Source organism: Oncorhynchus keta, chromosome 19, assembly GCF_023373465.1.
Source record: "Oncorhynchus keta strain PuntledgeMale-10-30-2019 chromosome 19, Oket_V2, whole genome shotgun sequence".
Lineage (NCBI taxonomy): Eukaryota > Metazoa > Chordata > Actinopteri > Salmoniformes > Salmonidae > Oncorhynchus > Oncorhynchus keta.
Window position 1 is genome coordinate 34,587,173 of NC_068439.1, and position 18,647 is coordinate 34,605,819.

General features: G+C 42.5%; 2 protein-coding genes across 2 annotated transcripts; one reads left to right on the forward strand and one right to left on the reverse strand.

The window, feature by feature from the left end:
- Window positions 1-6,494: 6,494 nt before the first annotated feature.
- On the forward strand, window positions 6,495-13,190 carry LOC118398104 (protein S100-A13-like). The gene is made up of 3 exons (XM_035793136.2): window positions 6,495-6,828; window positions 8,892-9,023; window positions 12,377-13,190. The coding sequence occupies exons 1-3, from the start codon at window positions 6,817-6,819 to the stop codon at window positions 12,545-12,547; spliced, it is 315 nt and encodes a 104-aa protein (XP_035649029.1). The 5' UTR covers window positions 6,495-6,816; the 3' UTR covers window positions 12,548-13,190.
- On the reverse strand, window positions 13,182-17,799 carry LOC118398103 (uncharacterized). Its single transcript, XM_035793135.1, has 3 exons — window positions 17,680-17,799; window positions 16,941-16,992; window positions 13,182-16,666 (listed from the first exon to the last, which is right to left on the reverse strand). The coding sequence occupies exons 1-3, from the start codon at window positions 17,747-17,749 to the stop codon at window positions 14,620-14,622; spliced, it is 2,169 nt and encodes a 722-aa protein (XP_035649028.1). The 5' UTR covers window positions 17,750-17,799; the 3' UTR covers window positions 13,182-14,619.
- Between the last annotated feature and the right edge of the window lie 848 nt (window positions 17,800-18,647).

The window sequence follows — 18,647 nt, forward strand, 5'->3', positions numbered from 1 at the left end:
GTACCGAACCATGGGTTTGTTGAACCATTACACCCTTATCCATTACCTTCGGCATCTGACCGTATGGCGCTACAGAGGGTAGTGCGTACGGCCCAGTTCATCACTGGGACCAAGCTTCCTGACATCCAGGACCTATATACCAGGCGGTGTCAGAGGAAGGGCCAAAAAATTGTCAAAGAGTCTAGTCACCCAAGTCATAGACTGTTCTCTCTGCTACCGCACGGCAAGCGGTACCGGAGCACCAAGTCTGGGACCAAAAGTCTCCTGAACAGCTTCTACCCCAAAGCCATAAGACTGCTGAACATTTAATAAAATGGCTACCTGGACATTCTACTTTTAACCTACATGTACAAAGTACTTCAATCAATTACTTAACCAAACCAGAAATAACCCTTCCCCTAACCTTAACCAGAAATTATTGTATATAGCCTTGTTATTGTTATTTAATTGTTTAATTATTTTCTTTTGATCTTTTTGCTAATTTTCTTACTTTTTAAATGCTTTGTTGGGAAAGGGCTTGTAAGTAAGCATTTCACTGTAAAGTCTACACTTGTTGTATTCGGTGCCATGTGGCAAATAAAATGTTGTTTGACTTGATTTATAATAGCAATAAGGCACTTCGGGGGTTTGTTGTGTGTGGCAAATATACCACGGCTAAGGGATGTATCCAGGCACTCCGGTTGATGTTCTGCCTAAAAAAAGTGGTATATTGGCCAATATACCACACCCCCCCGGGAAAGTTATTGCTTAATCAATCAGGTACAGGGGGAAATGAAAACCAGCCGGAATGCAGCACCTGAGGATTGATAGTGATAATGCTGCCTGTTCTGTATTTAAATTGTGCTACCTTCTATGCCTTGCCGGGTGCCTGACGTTTCCTTAAGGGTAGAGGATGAGGGTAGCAGGAAATCTACGAGTGCATCTCAATAATCTAAAACGTCTTCCTCTCAAAGTCTTCATTGTTTACACTGAAAAACAGGTGAAAGTATACTCCGGTTGGAGAGGAAGGAGAGGAAGCCCCTTCTGACTCTTGAGACGCACCCTTATCCATTGGACTGCCTGTGAAACAGGATCCTACCAGGTTCTCATCAGCTGTATCAGTGCCTCACCTCATGACAGGGTGTTGAGCCACACATAAGTTGCAGCGATATCTATGGCCAAGTATGCAAACAAGACCGGAACATAGTGAATTCACTGTGCTGCAAGTTTTAACAGGTTCTGGCATTCCGTAATAATGAGGTGACTGAAGGGAGAGGAAAAGTTGTTTGGCTGGTTGTTTTATGGGTTCACTTGAAAAAAATCTAACAGTATCTCTCTCTCTCTTTCATAGTGAAACATAATTCTGATTTAAAATAAAAGTGATATGATGTCCTTGTGGAAGCAATCAAAATATTTACATATTTGAATAACCTGGTAAGCACATAACCAGAACTACCAAAAAAGTTACAAATACTGGGTCTGTGGTCAGCCTGTTTGCATTGAGCATGAGACCAAGAGTTTGATACGACGCCCCCAAATTGCTGCACCATATTTAATCTATGAGACTCAGTCAGTTAGGGACTCAAGACTATACAAGCACAGACAGACTTCGTCAAAGAACTGAAAGGTAGTCCAAACAGTTCAAATCGCTCTTTTCAGACTTATCAAGTGACGGACGGACGGACGGACGGCCAGACAGACAGACAGACAGACAGACAGACAGACAGACAGACAGACAGACAGACAGACAGACAGACAGACAGACAGACACAGACAGACCAATGCATGCAGAGACATTGGAATGAGACCACAGATAATGACACTATTGCAACACAAAGGGCATGACTGTCTGAAAGTGAATTATGTGGAAGACTGGAAGACTGCACTGTATTGCCTGTTCCAGAGTGTGTGCCTGTTTCCTGCCCAAAATCATATCTGTATATGAGTAATTCTGTGTGTGTGTGTGTCTTGTATGAAGTTGCTTGTATAAGTTATGTACGCATACTCTACTTTCCTTCCTTCTTAGGGAGTTTTTCATCTTAAGGTCATTAAATATCATTTTATCTCCTAGTATGTTTTTTCTTCACATGAACTTGGCTCTAAAGTTTGTACAAAATATTATGACCCTCTTCCTGAATGCTACGACTCTCAGGAACCCATCTATGTGCCCTTCTCATGTGCCCTTCTCATGCTCACAATGACTCTTTGGAAGGAATTGTGTCAAAAAAAACACACATAATGACTGAAGGAAATTCATTCAAAGCATACTTCCTTCAGATTGGATTTTGTCATTACCTGATTTGATATGACTTTGCATTATTTGTTGAGATGCTTTGTTTTCAAACTATTTTAAAATGACCTAATTTGTTTTAATAAGCTTGTAATTGTTGTTTTAATTACATTTTAAAAACAGTGAGCGAGCATTTGTGCCTTTACCTTTTCAATTATTATCAACTGTTTTGGGTGCACCTCGAGTCACGTTGGTTGAGAGGCCTCCACTTTTTTCCTAAATACTTTTAGCAACATTTAATGTTAATAAAAGTGCTTTATTGGTGTGTGTGCGTTGCTTTTTTTAAACAGTTCTTCCGAAGAATAATCGCAAGTGGAAAATGTCCGGCCCCCTTGCAAAGAACCTTTTTTTTTACGTCTGGTCCCTGTTAGAATATAGCCCTGGTGTAGGCCATCCCTTAGTCTCCTGAACAGTGTCATTTCAACATAGGCCTAAACGTCTCTGCAATGAGACATCGTACCAGAGACATTGACAGATACCTCAGTTTGGGCTAATCAGGCTCTTAAATCCACTTGATCCCGTGTCTTCTCAAATTTGGGCGTGGTGTCTGTTTTTCTGGAAGACAACGAGGAGGAATGGCTCGAAAGCTCGAAAGCTCTAAAGGGAGGACACACCCTTCTCCCCAGGGATACCAGTCGCTATTGAACCCGCATGTGAAACCAAACAGCTGCGCATTCTAGAGGCACATTAAGCCTTTTACTGTGGTCTTCGATTATGACATTAATTTGTTTTTACAAGCATATGTTTAACAGAGGTGGGTGGTAGTGCGAAGCAACGGGTTTGGACCAAGGATGTATATAAACCCTGGATTGATTATTCTATGTAAAGAATAAATAAATAAATAAATAAAATAAAGCTAACTCTCTCTCCTCTGCTCTCATCCTTCTAGACCTATCGGCTGCCTTCGATACTGTGAACCATCAGATCCTCCTCTCCACCCTCTCCGAGTTGGGCATCTCCGGCGCGGCCCACGCTTGGATTGCGTCCTACCTGACAGGTCGCTCCTACCAGGTGGCGTGGCGAGAATCTGTCTCCTCACCACGCGCTCTCACCACTGGTGTCCCCCAGGGCTCTGTTCTAGGCCCTCTCTTATTCTCGCTATACACCAAGTCACTTGGCTCTGTCATAACCTCACATGGTCTCTCCTATCATTGCTATGCAGACGACACACAATTAATCTTCTCCTTTCCTCCTTCTGATGACCAGGTGGTGAATCGCATCTCTTCATGTCTGGCAGACATATCAGTGTGGATGACGGATCACCACCTCAAGCTGAACCTCGGCAAGACGGAGCTGCTCTTCCTCCCGGGAAGGACTGCCCGTTCCATGATCTCGCCATCACGGTTGACAACTCCATTGTGTCCTCCTCCCAGAGCGCTAAGAACCTTGGCGTGATCCTGGACAACACCCTGTCGTTCTCAACTAACATCAAGGCGGTGGCCCGTTCCTGTAGGTTCATGCTCTACAACATCCGCAGAGTACGACCCTGCCTCACACAGGAAGCGGCGCAGGTCCTAATCCAGGCACTTGTCATCTCCCGTCTGGATTACTGCAACTCGCTGTTGGCTGGGCTCCCTGCCTGTGCCATTAAACCCCTACAACTCATCCAGAACGCCGCAGCCCGTCTGGTGTTCAACCTTCCCAAGTTCTCTCACGTCACCCCGCTCCTCCGCTCTCTCCACTGGCTTCCAGTTGAAGCTCGCATCCGCTACAAGACCATGGTGCTTGCCTATGGAGCTGTGAGGGGAACGGCACCTCAGTACCTCCAGGCTCTGATCAGGCCCTACACCCAAACAAGGGCACTGCGTTCATCCACCTCTGGCCTGCTCGCCTCCCTACCACTGAGGAAGTACAGTTCCCGCTCAGCCCAGTCAAAACTGTTCGCTGCTCTGGCTCCCCAATGGTGGAACACACTCCCTCACGACGCCAGGACAGCGGAGTCAATCACCACCTTCCGGAGACACCTGAAACCCCACCTCTTTAAGGAATACCTAGGATAGGATAAAGTAATCCTTCTCACCCCCCCTTAAAAGATTTAGATGCACTATTGTAAAGTGGCTGTTCCACTGGATGTTATAAGGTGAATGCACCAATTTGTAAGTCGCTCTGGATAAGAGCGTCTGCTAAATGACTTAAATGTAAATGTAAATGTCTATGTATTGGCCATTGAGAGGCTTTGAAGCCACCGGTCAGCCATATTGGCGCTCCCCAGCTGGAGCAGTCCTCCATAGGAATTCATGTTATTCTATAGGATTTCAATTAAATGTTTCGAGGACAAAATGAAATGGTTTTAAGCATTTTGGGGGTTGTCATGGGAACAGCAACATGAGTAATTTCAATAGTTTAAGGGTATTTTCTTAAAATGTATATATTAGGTCACATAATATAATTTAAAGGTATGCATTAAAGTATATGTAATAGAATAAATGTGGCAAGAATTCATGTAGACGTGCATTTCTAGAGCTTCCAAAATAGTATTTTTTTTACAAAGTGGGGGAGTGCAAAGATGGAGGTATGGAGGCTTCAACACAGCGCCCCTATCAGTCATCTATTATAAATCATTGGCTTGGACCTGACTGTGCAGATCCAGTATTTGGGCTAGATTTAGGCCTCTCCATTGTGGTAGCATAATGAAGATCCTGGTTAACTGGTTTTCATGTAAACACCTCAGTAGGCCTATGACAATTTATGCACAGATCCGTAGCCACTGGAAGTATACAGAATAAATATCTAAACGCGACATGCAACAATTTACTGAGTTACAGTTCATATAAGGAAATCAGCCAATTGAAATAAATGAATTATGCCCTAATCTATGGATTTCACATGACTTATAATACAGATATGCATCTGTTGGTCACAGATACCTTTTTAAAAAAGGTAGGGGCGTGTATCAGAAAATCAGTCAGTATCTGGTGTGACCACCATTCGCCTCATGCAGCGCGACACACCCCCTTCGCATAGAGTTGACCAGGCTGTTGATTGTGGCCTGTGGAATATTGTCGCACTCCTCTTCAATGGCAGTGCGAAGTTGCTGGATATTGGCGGGAACTGGAACACGCTGTCCTACACGTTGATCCAGAGCATCTCAATCATGCTCAATGGGTGATATGTCTGGTGAGTATACATTATCATGCTGAAATGGTGGCGGATGAATGGCACGACAATGGGCTTCAGGATCTGGTCATGGTATCTCTGCATTTAAATTGCCATCGATTTTAAAATGCAGTTGTGTTCGTTGTCTGTAGCTTATGCTTGCCCATGCCCTAACCCCACCGCCACCATGGGGCACTCTGTTCACAACCTTGACATAAGCAAACAAATCGCCCACTCAACACCATACACGTGGTCTAAGGTTGTGAGGCTGGTTGGAAGTACTGCCAAATTCTCTAAAACGATGTTGGAAGTGGCTTATGGTAGAAAAATGTCCATGAAATGATCTGGCAACAGCTCTGGTGGACATTCCTACAGTCAGCATGCCAATAGCACACTCCCTCAAAACTTGAGACATCTGTGGCATTGTGCTGTGTACTAAAACTGCACATTTTAGGGTGAACTTTTATTGTCCCAGCACAAGGTGCACCTGTGTAATAATCATGCTGTTTCATCAGCTTCTTGATATGCCATACCTGTCAGGTGGATGGATTAACTTGGCAGAGGAGAAATGCTCATTAAAGGGATCTATCATTTCAACAATGGCCTAAAAACAAAGGCAATGGATAGATCCAGTTTTATCTAGTCCCATGTTTGCCCACCCCTCTGTCTCTATAGTCAGGAAACCGGCTTTCAAGAATGTGGTCGCGCCTGTTCATTGTGAGCGCATCGCTTTTTCCAGCATTTCCTTCTCAACCTCTGATGACGTATCAAAGTGAATGTAGGGCTAATGGAAATCGGAACGGACAGTGACAAACGACTTTTATTATAAACGTCCTCGAAAAACAATGTCCAATGGGGACCGTCCATGCATGGTTCATAAAGGTTTCTTACAACATTGAGAAATGTATTATTTTGGTGGATATTCAAAGCTTTACAGAAACTGCATAAAAATAGGTAGGCTTATATGAGGGGTTAAAATTTGCAACAATAAAGAAAAACTCCAGCCTAAACATGCAGACTGTTTCAACTGTTGCTAAATGTTTCCAGATGTTTAGTGACGCACTCGCGGGCTCTATTCTTGAATAGCCTACATTTTAAACGCACAACTATGTAGGCTACTCTCTGCAAAACGTGGAACACTTCGAAACAAAAGAGACCTTCGCAATAATAGTTAAAGAAGTGTGGTAAAGGCCTATATGACTGCATGTAGACTTTTTGCCTCGTGAAGTTTACAGTCCCAATGCATGGAGTTACACTGAGCGCACTATAATTTCCCCCATATCTTTCTCGACTGACACGGAAGGTGGAATCGAATTGCAGTTGGATTTTTTTGGGGGAGTGGAAGGATTTAGGAAGCAATGGAACACTGAGCGAGAAAAGTAACAATTAGCATACCGAACGTCGCAGAGAGAAAACTTTACTTTGAAAAAGGACAGCACAAAACGATCCAAATGGCTGAACAGGTAGGCCTACTATACAATTTTAAAATCAGCACTTGTCAAAACGTTGCCGTTGAAGAGATGGTGGCTTATCTCGTCCTAGAAGCAAGGAATGGGAGTTGTTGCATTCTTTTGGTGATAACTTCCCCCAACTTCTACGCATCGTTCTGATTACCGCTGGAAGTGGCACAAGATGTAGTTTAACCAAAATTCCATTGACATATTATGCTATCCAATTTACATCATGACACAGTCCATGAGATCGTATTATTTGTATAGGCGCGTTTGCATATAGCCTACTTTATATGCACTATTAACGCGAGTTTACAAGTTATCATTTCAATGCACTGATCAGTGTGCTTGCAAGAACAGCATCAAAGAATATAGCCAATAACAAATTAATCTAGGCCATATGTTGACGAGGGAGCAATGAGCTATTCTCAGTTGTGTCTATAGACAGACCATGTGTGGAAATGGAAAGCACGGGATGGCAATCAGTCCATTCAGATTCTGTCCCCATGGCCTAGGACACAGAAACGTTCCTTTGAATATAGGCCAGGGTGTGAGGGATGACAGCTAGACGAACAGAAATACAGATAGACATTCATACAATGAGATACTTACTGTCGGTTAGCAAGCGCCGTACCATTGTTACTTACTGTATCAATTGTATGACTTTTGTTGGCTCCTGTGAGCTAACGTTATTGGTGGAAACGTTAAAAAATGAACGCTGTAGTAGGATTAGGCCTACCACGAGATTTGTATGGTGGCCTAGTGAGTCAGGCTTTTTATTCTACTTTATTTCCTACCCTGACAACTGAAACAACAACTTTGTTTTTGGATGTGTCACCGAATTTGTTTTAGTGATGGGAGAATACAGTTTGAAGTCACCACTGATTCCTCACCCTGTTTCCCAAGCCTCTCATGCACGAATCGGGCACGGACCATAAATCTGACCTGGCATTTCTAAGACACTGGCCAAGTTTTTCCTCGGGGGCCCCCACATTGGGCCATTTCCCCCGTTAGGCCCCCATTATTAGCCAGTTCATTTTGCGTGAAAAATCTAACTTAGACAGACCCAAATGGGCTAAAAATTTAACAGCCCATCTGGCTCAGATGGCGACTCCGTCCCTGGCACACCCTGAAAATCAACAGTCAGGGGTTGAGCTGTCATACTGTAGCTACCAACCTGCAGGTATTTCAAGTACCTTCTACATGTAGACAAGTTGTCTGAATTTGCCTTCCAATAGTCTCTCGTTACTGAAGCTTCTCCTCCCGACCCACCCACAGATGCTCACATTTCAATAGCATTTTCAAATATCTATTTGAATAGGGGTGAGTGACATAGCAAAGTCCCTGAACAGTTATTTAATGTTAGTGATTTAGGATATAAATAAAAAGTAGTATGAACAAAAAACCCAACAGTTACAATAGATTGGGTGTTTGGTTCTTGGTTTAAAGAGAGTATGGAATTGATGTCCTTCACAATGACCAACATAACAAGTCTGTGTGACACAGTTTCATATTCCACTGCCAAACATAAGGTCTACTTTTCAAACAGGTCATTTGCAACCTGGAAGTGTAACTGATCTTGTTGGAGTATAACTGTTCTCGTATTGTTTCTCACAATTCTTTGGTTAACCACCAAGCTTTCAGTAACACTGATACTCGTGAAAGGTGCAACACAAACACAAGTTAATTAACTGAATGGAGCAGTGCGTGATTTGTGCGGAGAAGAATGCTGCAGTGTTGTTCGAACAGTCACTCAAGGACAGGGTTAAACATCGGAGTGTCGTCTTTGCGTAAACGTCCGACGCATGAAGGCATGCTGGATATGCACTTGAGGGCGGATGTGAGTGTGTCCGATTGTTTTGGTATTTGGGACTAAATTGAGTGGAGGTCGGTACACTTCGGCACTCACCTGGGGAGTCTGTCTGATGAATATGTTAACTTTCTTTCTTAATGATCTATTATAATAATAAATGTCACATAATGAACTTCAAAGTACTGTCAGATAATGCTTTTGTTATTGTTATATTATTTGATCCCCCCACCCTAACACGTTTACTTCTCCTCCTCTGGCGCAGCACTCCGACCTGGAAAAGGCCATCAACACTTTGGTCACAAAGTTCCATGCCGCTGCGGCCAATAAAGGTCCCACGCTCCAAACCAAAGAGTTCAAAGACCTCCTCTCCTCCCAGCTGCCCAACTTAGTCAAGGTACATAAGCCGCATCTGTCGGCTACATTGCCCTCGCCCTCCTCGGCCACACCTGCCATTGATTCTACCAGTAGGGCGTGACTCTGATTCTTACTACCCCCCCCCCCTCCCACTCAACCACACACATACAGTACACGCCACATCCTATGACTCCCAAACAAACACTCAGGAAAGGCCTGTAGGCGTTGGTTGCCAGGTTTAATACAAATCCACGATTTATGTGATCTACTGTGCTTCAGTCACCAATTGAGTTTTAAACAAGCTTTATTTCAATCACTGAAAAGACCAATGTATCTTGCCATGTATTCATGTTGGAACTGGCTGCTTAGTTGTTTCAGGCCCAAGGCGGTTTTCCAGGACGAGTCTGAATCTACCAGAGGGTGACAAAGATAGCTATGCTTTTGAAAAACAGGAAATGGCCGGTTCAAATACATGAGCAAGTGAGGAAGGCTCAAGGTTGATCTTTCATCTAGAGGGGCTGAAACAAACTGACAGATAAATAAATAACTGTTTTCCTAATGAAGAGCAGAAAATTGTTGACTTCATCCACCATAAACACGACAACCAAGTACAGCGTTTCTGCTACACAATAGTTAGCCACAACAGCTAGGACATATTTGTTGTGAAAGGCAATTGAGGTCAAGAGGAGGGGGCAGTATACACAACTGTTGAAGTGAAAATTATGTTTAATTACCAAGTCCATATGTTTTTCATTATGTCCAGTCTTAGACTTATCCAAAACCAGAGTCTATTTCAAAGGAAAAGTAATGATCACATCATTTAAATGGGATTCCAGGAAACAGCTCTTTATATTGTCTCAGCTGTGGTGCAGTGTTCAGGACAGGAAATATTTTCCCAAATCAATTTCCTATTGTTTCCAGCAGACAGAAATATCCACTGTGCTAGCATGTGCCTGGCTGGCAGCTTTATCACATTTCAGAATTAAAATCTATTCCACATTTTGTGGTGTTACAGCCTGAGTTCCAAATTGATTCATTTGTTTTTGATTGTTGATCATTGCTAGACATCCATTTTCAGGTCTTGCCATAGATTTTCAAGCCGATTTAAGTCAAAACATTAACTAGGCCACTCAAGAACATTCAATGTCATATTTTGTAGTATTACTTAAGTACTTTGTTGCAAACAGGATACATATTCTGTACAGGCATCCTTCTTTTCAATCTGTAATTTAGGTTAGTATTGTGGAGTAACTACAATGTTTTAGGTCATATTTTTTATTACACTTTTTTTGATCAGCTTTAATATTGAATATAGATTGTAGTGTCCATCAATGTAATTGTCTGCGTCATTTCCAATCCCCCATATATGTTTTTGTAAATATTGACAGTACTAGTCAAGAGTTTGGACACAACTACTCGTTCAAGGCGTTTCTTTATTTTTTTACTATTTTCTACATTGTAGATTAATAGTGAAGACATCAAAACTATGAAATAACACATATGGAATCATGTAGTAACCAGAAAAGTGTTAAACAAATCCAAATATATTTTATATTTGAGTTTCTTCAAAGTAGTCACTTTGCCTTGATGACAGCTTTGCACACTCTTGGTATTCTCTCAACCAGCTTCATGAGGTAGTCAGCTGGAATGCTTTCCGTCTTTACATTAAGACATCTAAACTCATCGAAAAAAGAAACGTCCTCTCACTGTCAACTGCGTTTATTTTCTGCAAACTTAACATGTGTAAATATTTGTATGAACATGACAAGATTCAACAACTGAGACATAAACTGAACAAGTTCCACAGACATGTGACTAACAGAAATGGAACAATGTGTCCCTGAACAAAGGGGGAGTCAAAACCAAAAGTAACAGTCAGTATCTGGTGTGGCCACCAGCTGCATTAAGTACTGCAGTGCATCTCCTCCTCATGGACTGCACCAGATTGACCAGTTCTTGCTGTGAGATGTTACCCCATTCTTCCACCAAGGCACCTGCAAGTTCCCGGACATTTCTGGAGAAATGGCCCTAACCCTCATCCTCCGATCCAACAGGGCCCAAATGTGCTCAATGAGATTGAGATCTGGGTTCTTCGCTGGCCATGTCAGAACACTGACATTCCTGTCTTGCAGGAAATCACGCACAGAACGAGCAGTATAGCTGGTGGCATCGTCATGCTGGAAGGTCATGTCAGGATGAGCCTACAGGAAGGGTACCACATAAGGGAGGAGGATGTCTTCCCTGTAACGCACAGCGTTGAGATTGCCTGCAATGACAAGCTCAGTCCGATGATGCTGTGACACACCGCCCCAGACCATGACTGACCCTGCACCTCCAAATCGATCCCGTTCCAGAGTACAGTTCTCGGTGTAACGCTCATTCCTTCGACGATAAACGCGAATCCGACCATCACCCCTGGTGAGACAAACCCGCGACACATCAGTGAAGAGCACTTTTTGCCAGTCCTGTCTGGTCCTGCGACTGTGGGTTCGTGCCCATAGGCGATGTTGTTGCCGGTGATGTCTAGTGAGGACCTGCCTTACAACAGGCCTACAAGCCCTCAGTCCAGGTGTTGTTACACATGGTCTGCCACTGCGAGGACGATCAGCAGTCCATCCTGTCTCCCTGTAGCGCTGTCTTAGAGGTCTCACAGTACGGACATTGCAATTTATTGCCCAGGCCACATCTGCAGTCCCCATGCCTCCTTGCAGCATGCCTAAGGCACGTTCGCGCAGATGAGCAGGGACCCTGGGCATCTTTCTTTTGGTGTTTTTCAGAATAAGTAGAAAGGCCTCTTTAGTGTCCCAAGTTTTCAGAACTGTGACCTTAATTGCCTACTGTTTGTAAGCTGTTAGTGTCTTAACGACCATTCCACAGGTGCATGTTCATTAATTGTTTATGGTTCATTGAACAAGCATGGTAAACAGTGTTTAAACCCTTTACAATGAAGATCTGTGAACTTATTTGGATTTTTACAAGTTATCTTTGAAAGACAGGGTCCTGAAAAAGGGATGTTTATAACCACTAGAGGGTAACAAAGCCTGAAACGTGACACAGTTAGTTGACAAAGTACTCACATGCTGTATTTATACAGCTGCATACAGTTGAAGAGATGCCAATAGTAGATTTTGAAGTCAAACATGTTGACAGTAGTTATTCAGTTTAATTATTGATAGAATAATTACTGCTTGGAATAGCAATACTGTTATGAACGTAACCTACTGAGTAACGTAGGCAACAATGTTATACTCTCAAAAGTGCAATAGACTAATTGCTAACCTGCTTCTAGTACATGTCTATGCATGATTACTTTATTTCTTATTGCCTGTCAATAGGTAAAATACTGTGTCCATATAATGAAGAGGTTTTTTTTGTGCTCCCTCCCTCCCCCAGACTGGAGGCTCAGAGCAGGGTCTGGGCGAGGTGATGAGACAGATGGGTGTGTCGGACGGCGAGGGAATCACCTTCAAACACTTCTGGGGCTTGATCCAGTCACTGGCCACCACGCAGCATGGTCTTCTCAGCAGCGAGAAGGTGTCCAAGTGCAGCTGTGTGCTCCTGTAAGGTCCATGCCTTCTGATGGTGGTGTGAGCCAGGGGAGAACCAGACAGCCTCATAGTATCCCACCCTGTGTCAGTACCCCTTCTCACCGTACTACTCCCATCCAGTCCTGGACACTCACATAGTACTCACCCCCTCCACGACAGGCCTTTTTATGTACATCTCCCATGCTTGGTAGTGCCAGCAGTGCTCATCTCTTAGCTCTATACCACTTGGTTTACAGGATTTTTGTTGTACTCCATGAGTGTTATAAGTGTTGGTCTTTCCATCCAAAAAACCCTGAACGGCTTTCCTTTTGGCCTACTACTAGTGTAACCACTGCAAAGAATCCTTAGATGACGTATGACCCAAAGTGAAATCAGAAAAGCATGAGCCAGCTTTAGGTGCTTTGCAAGAAATAAATATGAATTTACATATGGCAGTACACATTAGTGGAAAGCACCTTTGAGCCACCAGTAGTCTCATACATACAGTGCTGGTGATGCAGTGTCCCCATAGCATGTTTCCTTAAACAATGTTTTCCCCACTGTGGTATTGCAGTTTTGTATTTATACTTTGTAATTCTCTTTATACTGGCCATTGTAATAACATCGTAAAACATGACCAAAAATGTTCTAATAAAATATTGCAACAATGGTGACCTCCATTATTATGATTTATTTTGATTGAATTAGCACTTTCATCATTAATCGACAGATAAGCATTTCACAAAATACTTTTTGTGATCAAAAAAAAAAAATCATCATATACATATTTCAATGTATGAACTAGGTTTATAGTTGTCACAACTATACAGCACACATTGTATTCAGTGTGTAATTGTTACATTCTTACTACAGTATTATCATTTTGGCAAAATAAGTCTATTGGGCAAATGGCATTTATTACACATTTTCATACAACCTCTGAACATCACATTGTCTAATTAATCAGCTCATTTTGAATTGTTCAATGGGAATGTCTTATCTAAACGTTCACAGTTTGTAGATTTGCATTCATCCATGACAGCTACTAGAAGCATTATTTTTTGCATGAGTGCTAGCAGGTCCAGTGAATCCCTGTATGGAGAATGCCATTCTAAAATTCTGAACTACAATCGCCAATGCTAAAAGCAACGGTATCTTCCTAAGTCAACAATACAGTTTTTTACAGTCACATGATGCTTCGCAATTATTCAAATAACAAAGCCAACCCAGCAACTTACTTACTTAATTAGGCCGTTGTATTCCTTAGGGAACCTAGCCAACACACCAACCCAGAACTATACTCAAAAGAAGAATTCCCGGATGGGTGAATATTTAATAGATAGTACAGAAATTACCCTCAGAAATGATTGTACATTGTTGTGTCAATTAGCTTGTACCAATACTAGCTAGAACCATATTCTGATGTATATAGTTTTGTGCTAAATAAAAGCAAATGGTGCTAAATCTAACAACATTCCTTACAGGTTTGGAAACTTGATGGCCTAAATGTTAATGAATGTTTCATTATTTGGATAATTGCCCATAACTGATAACCACACACCACACCAATCACAATTAGGCCTACTTCGTGAAATACGTGGAGATGGACTTAAATGCCACACACAAATGTTTCTTGAAACAGCATTTTGCCCTTAGAGATTAACATAGACATGAGACATTCATTATAAACCAGGTAGTTTGGGTCCTAGATGATGATTGGCTGAAACAGCATTTTAGCCGTGTGAGTGTATATCAGACAATATACCACGGCTATGACGCAAAAATACTTGTTTACTATTCTATTTATGTTGGGAACCAGTTTATAATAGCAATAAGGCAACTCAGGGGTTTGTGGTTTATGGCCAATATACTGTACCACAGCCATGAGTTGTATCCAGGCACTCCTCTTCACGCTGTGCATAAGAACAGCCCTTAGTCTTGAAATATTGGTCAATAGACCACACCCCCTTGGCCCATATTGCTTAATTAGACATTAATTAAACTATAATTTTGCCTCTCATATTTAACAGATATTAGCCAGTAACAATTATTACAATTTTGCAATCTCGTTGAATAGGGTTTAGGTCATCTAGCAGCCATGTACTATCCTCAAACTCTGCATCCTCTTGCCAACTTCTTCCCCTCTGGCGTTCCTCGAAAGAATTCAAGGAAAGATGAAAACACATATTTATTCATGACCTTGACCCTCCCAAAGATATCAAGCTCTGTCTCCTGGTCATGGTCGACGCCACTCATCATCTGCTTGGACTTGGCAAAGAGGGCATTCTCCTTGGAAACAACTTGATCCAGCCAGTCGAGTGTGTCTCGTTTGGTCATCATCTCCTCAGCTTTGCCCACCGTGCAGCCATAGAACCCGCGTCTACTGCGTTCAAGCCAAGGGTTGTCCCCTACCATAGGGTGGTCATCCCCAACAAACGCTGTACAGAGTGAGCTGTCAGAGCCTTGGGATCGGCCCACCTCGCAAGCGATGACACTCATAAGGAAGAGTGAGAATGTGCGGAAGTTTCGGACAGATGCAGAGAACACAGCAGCCATGAAGTAGTGGCCCCAGCGTTCACAGTCCTGGACACATCGTTGCAGCTGGAACGTCTGGCGGCAGAAGTTGTTGAATTCGGACGCCTTGAGGCCCTGTCTAAGCTCTTGGAGGGAGTAGTCCTCCTTCTGGTGCCTGAAAGCATCAGTGAACTTCTCAATTTCTTCCAGATGGTTAGAATGAATGTACTTCCCCACCAGGGAGGCGTAGAAGGTTCTCCTCTGCACCTTAAAGATGCAGTCGTTCAGAACGTAATACAAGTCAAAGTCGGTGTCTTCCCTGGCATTGTACCTGATCTCCACCAGCAGATCGAGAATGGTGGTGAGGTGCTTGATGGGAATGTCTTCCATGGGTTTGTGGTCAGCCAGCCACACGGACGTGAGGTTCCCCTGTTTGTGCACTGGGATGTAATCTGGAGCGCGCCTTCTTTCATTTTCCTCAAAAAACAGGCTCCATGTAAGCCCCTCTAAACAGTCAATCGAGGTGTACTTCTTACGCAAGTTTGCTGAGACAAACATTTGAGGGTGGGTCGGCCATTCTAAAGTCTGTATGTATAGGGCGTGCCCCTGGTAGTTGGGAATGACCTGTCCTCTGTCGTCTCCTTCCACTCTGGTCAGCAGGTTACCGTTCTGGTCCAGCTGGGCGATGACTTTCTTACTGCTGTCTTTATGCCTCCAGACCCCCTCCTCTCTGGTCACCTTCTCTCCATTGGGCCTGACGGATAGTGCTGAGCTCCTCAGGTGCAGTTTGGTCTCCACGTTGAGTGAGATGAGCGCTCGAAGCAGCTGCTCTGCAAACTTGAGGTCCTTTCCTAGTGCACAGCCCACCAGGCTGAGGGTGTGCAGATGCCCATCTTCTATCTTCATGGCCACCACAACTTTGGCAAGCTCCTCTGGCCCATAACCTCCTAGTCTGGCCACACCATCACTGCCCTTGCTGCCATGACCCACCAGTACGACACGACTGTCTCTGGTCAAAAGGGTCTGAGAGCCCCTGAGGACTTTCAGCGCCCCCTTGTGGTACCTCAGTAGAGTCGACACAGAGGGGAGCTTCTCAAAGAGGAAGGAGGCTGACTCCATCACTACAGGGTCATCCTCCAGGATCACTATATTCTGGTGGTCAGAATAAATCCACATGTCCCTCACATTTACATGATGACCATAGGACACATTTACCTCAGATACAGTATTGTGTTGATCAATTCTATCAGAGTCAATCTGGACTAATGATTGTGGTGTAACTGTCTTAAAAAGACTAGAGAACAAGTGTAAAGACATTGTGACAACCTCTAATAAAGGTGTTATTACTTTCACCACCAAACGAGTAGCTTCTGATTGAAAGAGGGACCAAATCATTTTCAAACCCCTTTCACAGTACCTCCTTGGTATAATATGGCTAACACTGACATTTCCAAACAGCCTACAATGTGACTCAGGCATGATAAGGGCTTTCACGGGCCACAACGTGGCACTATTGGGCACTGCACGGGCTTTCTGTGGCTTGACATGCTCATGTAAATCAGCACTGGATAATGCAGTATCTGAGTATGTTAGTGAGGAGACAAGGTCCTGTGGAGTCTTTTCAGTTGGTGGCAGTATGTACCTGACAAAACCAAAACTTTGGTTAGAAAAAAAGAACAATATCTTCATAGTTCCTCATTTTCAACAAGGTGATTTAGGCATGTTATTTTGGATTATGCTACAAAGGTCCTAAAACGTTTTACACCCTGTGATGCTTATCAAACCTGGATCATTGAAATACCACATTGAAAATAAATCTATAATGCATGTTACACAATTCAAAGAACTGCATTCAAAACACATTTGGAAATAAATGCTGGTGAACAGAAGTTTTGAAAATGTTGTTGATACCTTACCTATCAGTTGTATTGGACTCAAATGCCACATTCTGAGTTTCCCAGTCCACTCCTTTGCAAACAGACATTACAAGCATTTTAAACCAAAAACTCACATGATACCTCTTGTTGTGAGTATAAGGCATCTAGGCTCTGTCTAGTGTGCTGTCGCTTTGCTGGAGCTAGCTCAGACATAAAGAACACTGCTACTGTATACTTTTATTTGGTCAAAGTCCCATCAGCAGCTGCAAATTAATGCAATGAACTTCAGGTCAAATTTACTTTAGCTGAATGAAATTTAGCGAGCCGTATCCCATTTTGACATAATAGCATATAATATGATCCCATTGTAATTTCCTTCTTTTTAAAATTTTTATCACGGCTTTAAGCCTATGCAATATAACTTTATATATTTTCAGGTAAAGCAAGGTTATCAGCAATACCCTCACCCTTTTTGATGCGCGTGTTTTGCTCAGTGTGTACTGTTACAGTATATGTGACTCTCTGGCACAGAATATACTGAAATATGTCTCTTCAACCGACCACTGTCGAGACAACAAAAAACTAATATTTCAGGGATGGTACTATTGGGACTATTTACAACTGACATGGTCAGGTCATTTCTATTGTAAAAAATAAAACTAAAAAAATCTAGGGAAAAAAAGTATAATTCTAGACTAGATCAAAACAACATACACACCCAATGAATATCCCAAACAAATAAATGCATGTTGTCGAAGAGGAAGTGTATTTATCTCACCTGCAACATAAGGCTTTGGGGTCAAAGACAACTGGAGGATGAAGGTAAGGGAAAAGCTTAAGGTCCTCATTGTAACACTCAAAGGGTTTTAGAGTCTTTCTGCTGCATTCATCATCGCCAACAAATAGGCAAATAGGGTTCCTGCGGTGTGGTTGCTATATACAAAGACGGTTACGTTTGGCTCTTGGACACACGTGACTGTTTGACTGTGATAACTCAAGGCAAATTTTACCAGATAACGAAGAAGGTAAACGCTAACCGTGACATAGTATAGCAGAGAACGTGCGGATTGCACTACAAGAATATACTTAACCTTAATAAAGACAACAAAGAAGAGTTGGTACTCTAGTGAGTGTGTCTAGGAATTTATAAGTGTATTCTAACATTACAGTGCACAGCTATAGTGCACAGTTGTTCATATTAACAACATTTCTGGAGAGGATAGAGTCGTGGATTCAAATGTCACCCTGCTGTGACCCATGTGATGGCAGCCTAAAGACCTGGTGGAGTAAAACAGGTGCTACCTGCAGTAAAATATTGGCCTCTTAGAGGCAATTGAGACGTGTCCTTATGAAGAAAAAGCAGTTATTCAAAAGAGATAGTATAGGCCTAATTGCCATCATTGTGCCTTGAATAAATAGTGCTGTGCGATTATTGACTGATTTTGGTTCAATTACTTGAATTCCATTTAATTCTGTATTTTTGTGAGCCCAACGTGCCAATTGTCTAGAGAGAAATCAAATAATTCACGAGAGAAATCAACTTAAGAACTACGGGATCCTGGACTGAAGGAAGTTCTATTTAAGAAAATATTCAACCTAGTTTAGCGCAGAAACGTCATAATTAGCAGTTGTGGGAAAAGTACCCAATTGTCATACTTGAGTAAAATTATAGATACTTTAATAGAAAGTTACTCAAATAAAAGTAAAGTTACCCAGTAAAATTCTACTTGAGAAAAAGTCTAAAAG

Excerpts from the sequence above, each read along its gene's own strand:
- LOC118398103 (XM_035793135.1), bottom strand. The coding sequence starts at position 17,749 with ATGAGGACCTTAAGCTTTTCCCTTACCTTCATCCTCCAGTTGTCTTTG. Across the intron at positions 16,993-17,679 it reads CCCAAAGCCTTATGTTGCAG|GAGTGGACTGGGAAACTCAG; the intron begins GTGAGATAAATA and ends CTGTTTGCAAAG. Across the intron at positions 16,667-16,940 it reads GAGTCCAATACAACTGATAG|GTACATACTGCCACCAACTG; the intron begins GTAAGGTATCAA and ends TGGTTTTGTCAG.
- LOC118398104 (XM_035793136.2), top strand. Across the intron at positions 9,024-12,376 it reads AGCTGCCCAACTTAGTCAAG|ACTGGAGGCTCAGAGCAGGG; the intron begins GTACATAAGCCG and ends TCCCTCCCCCAG.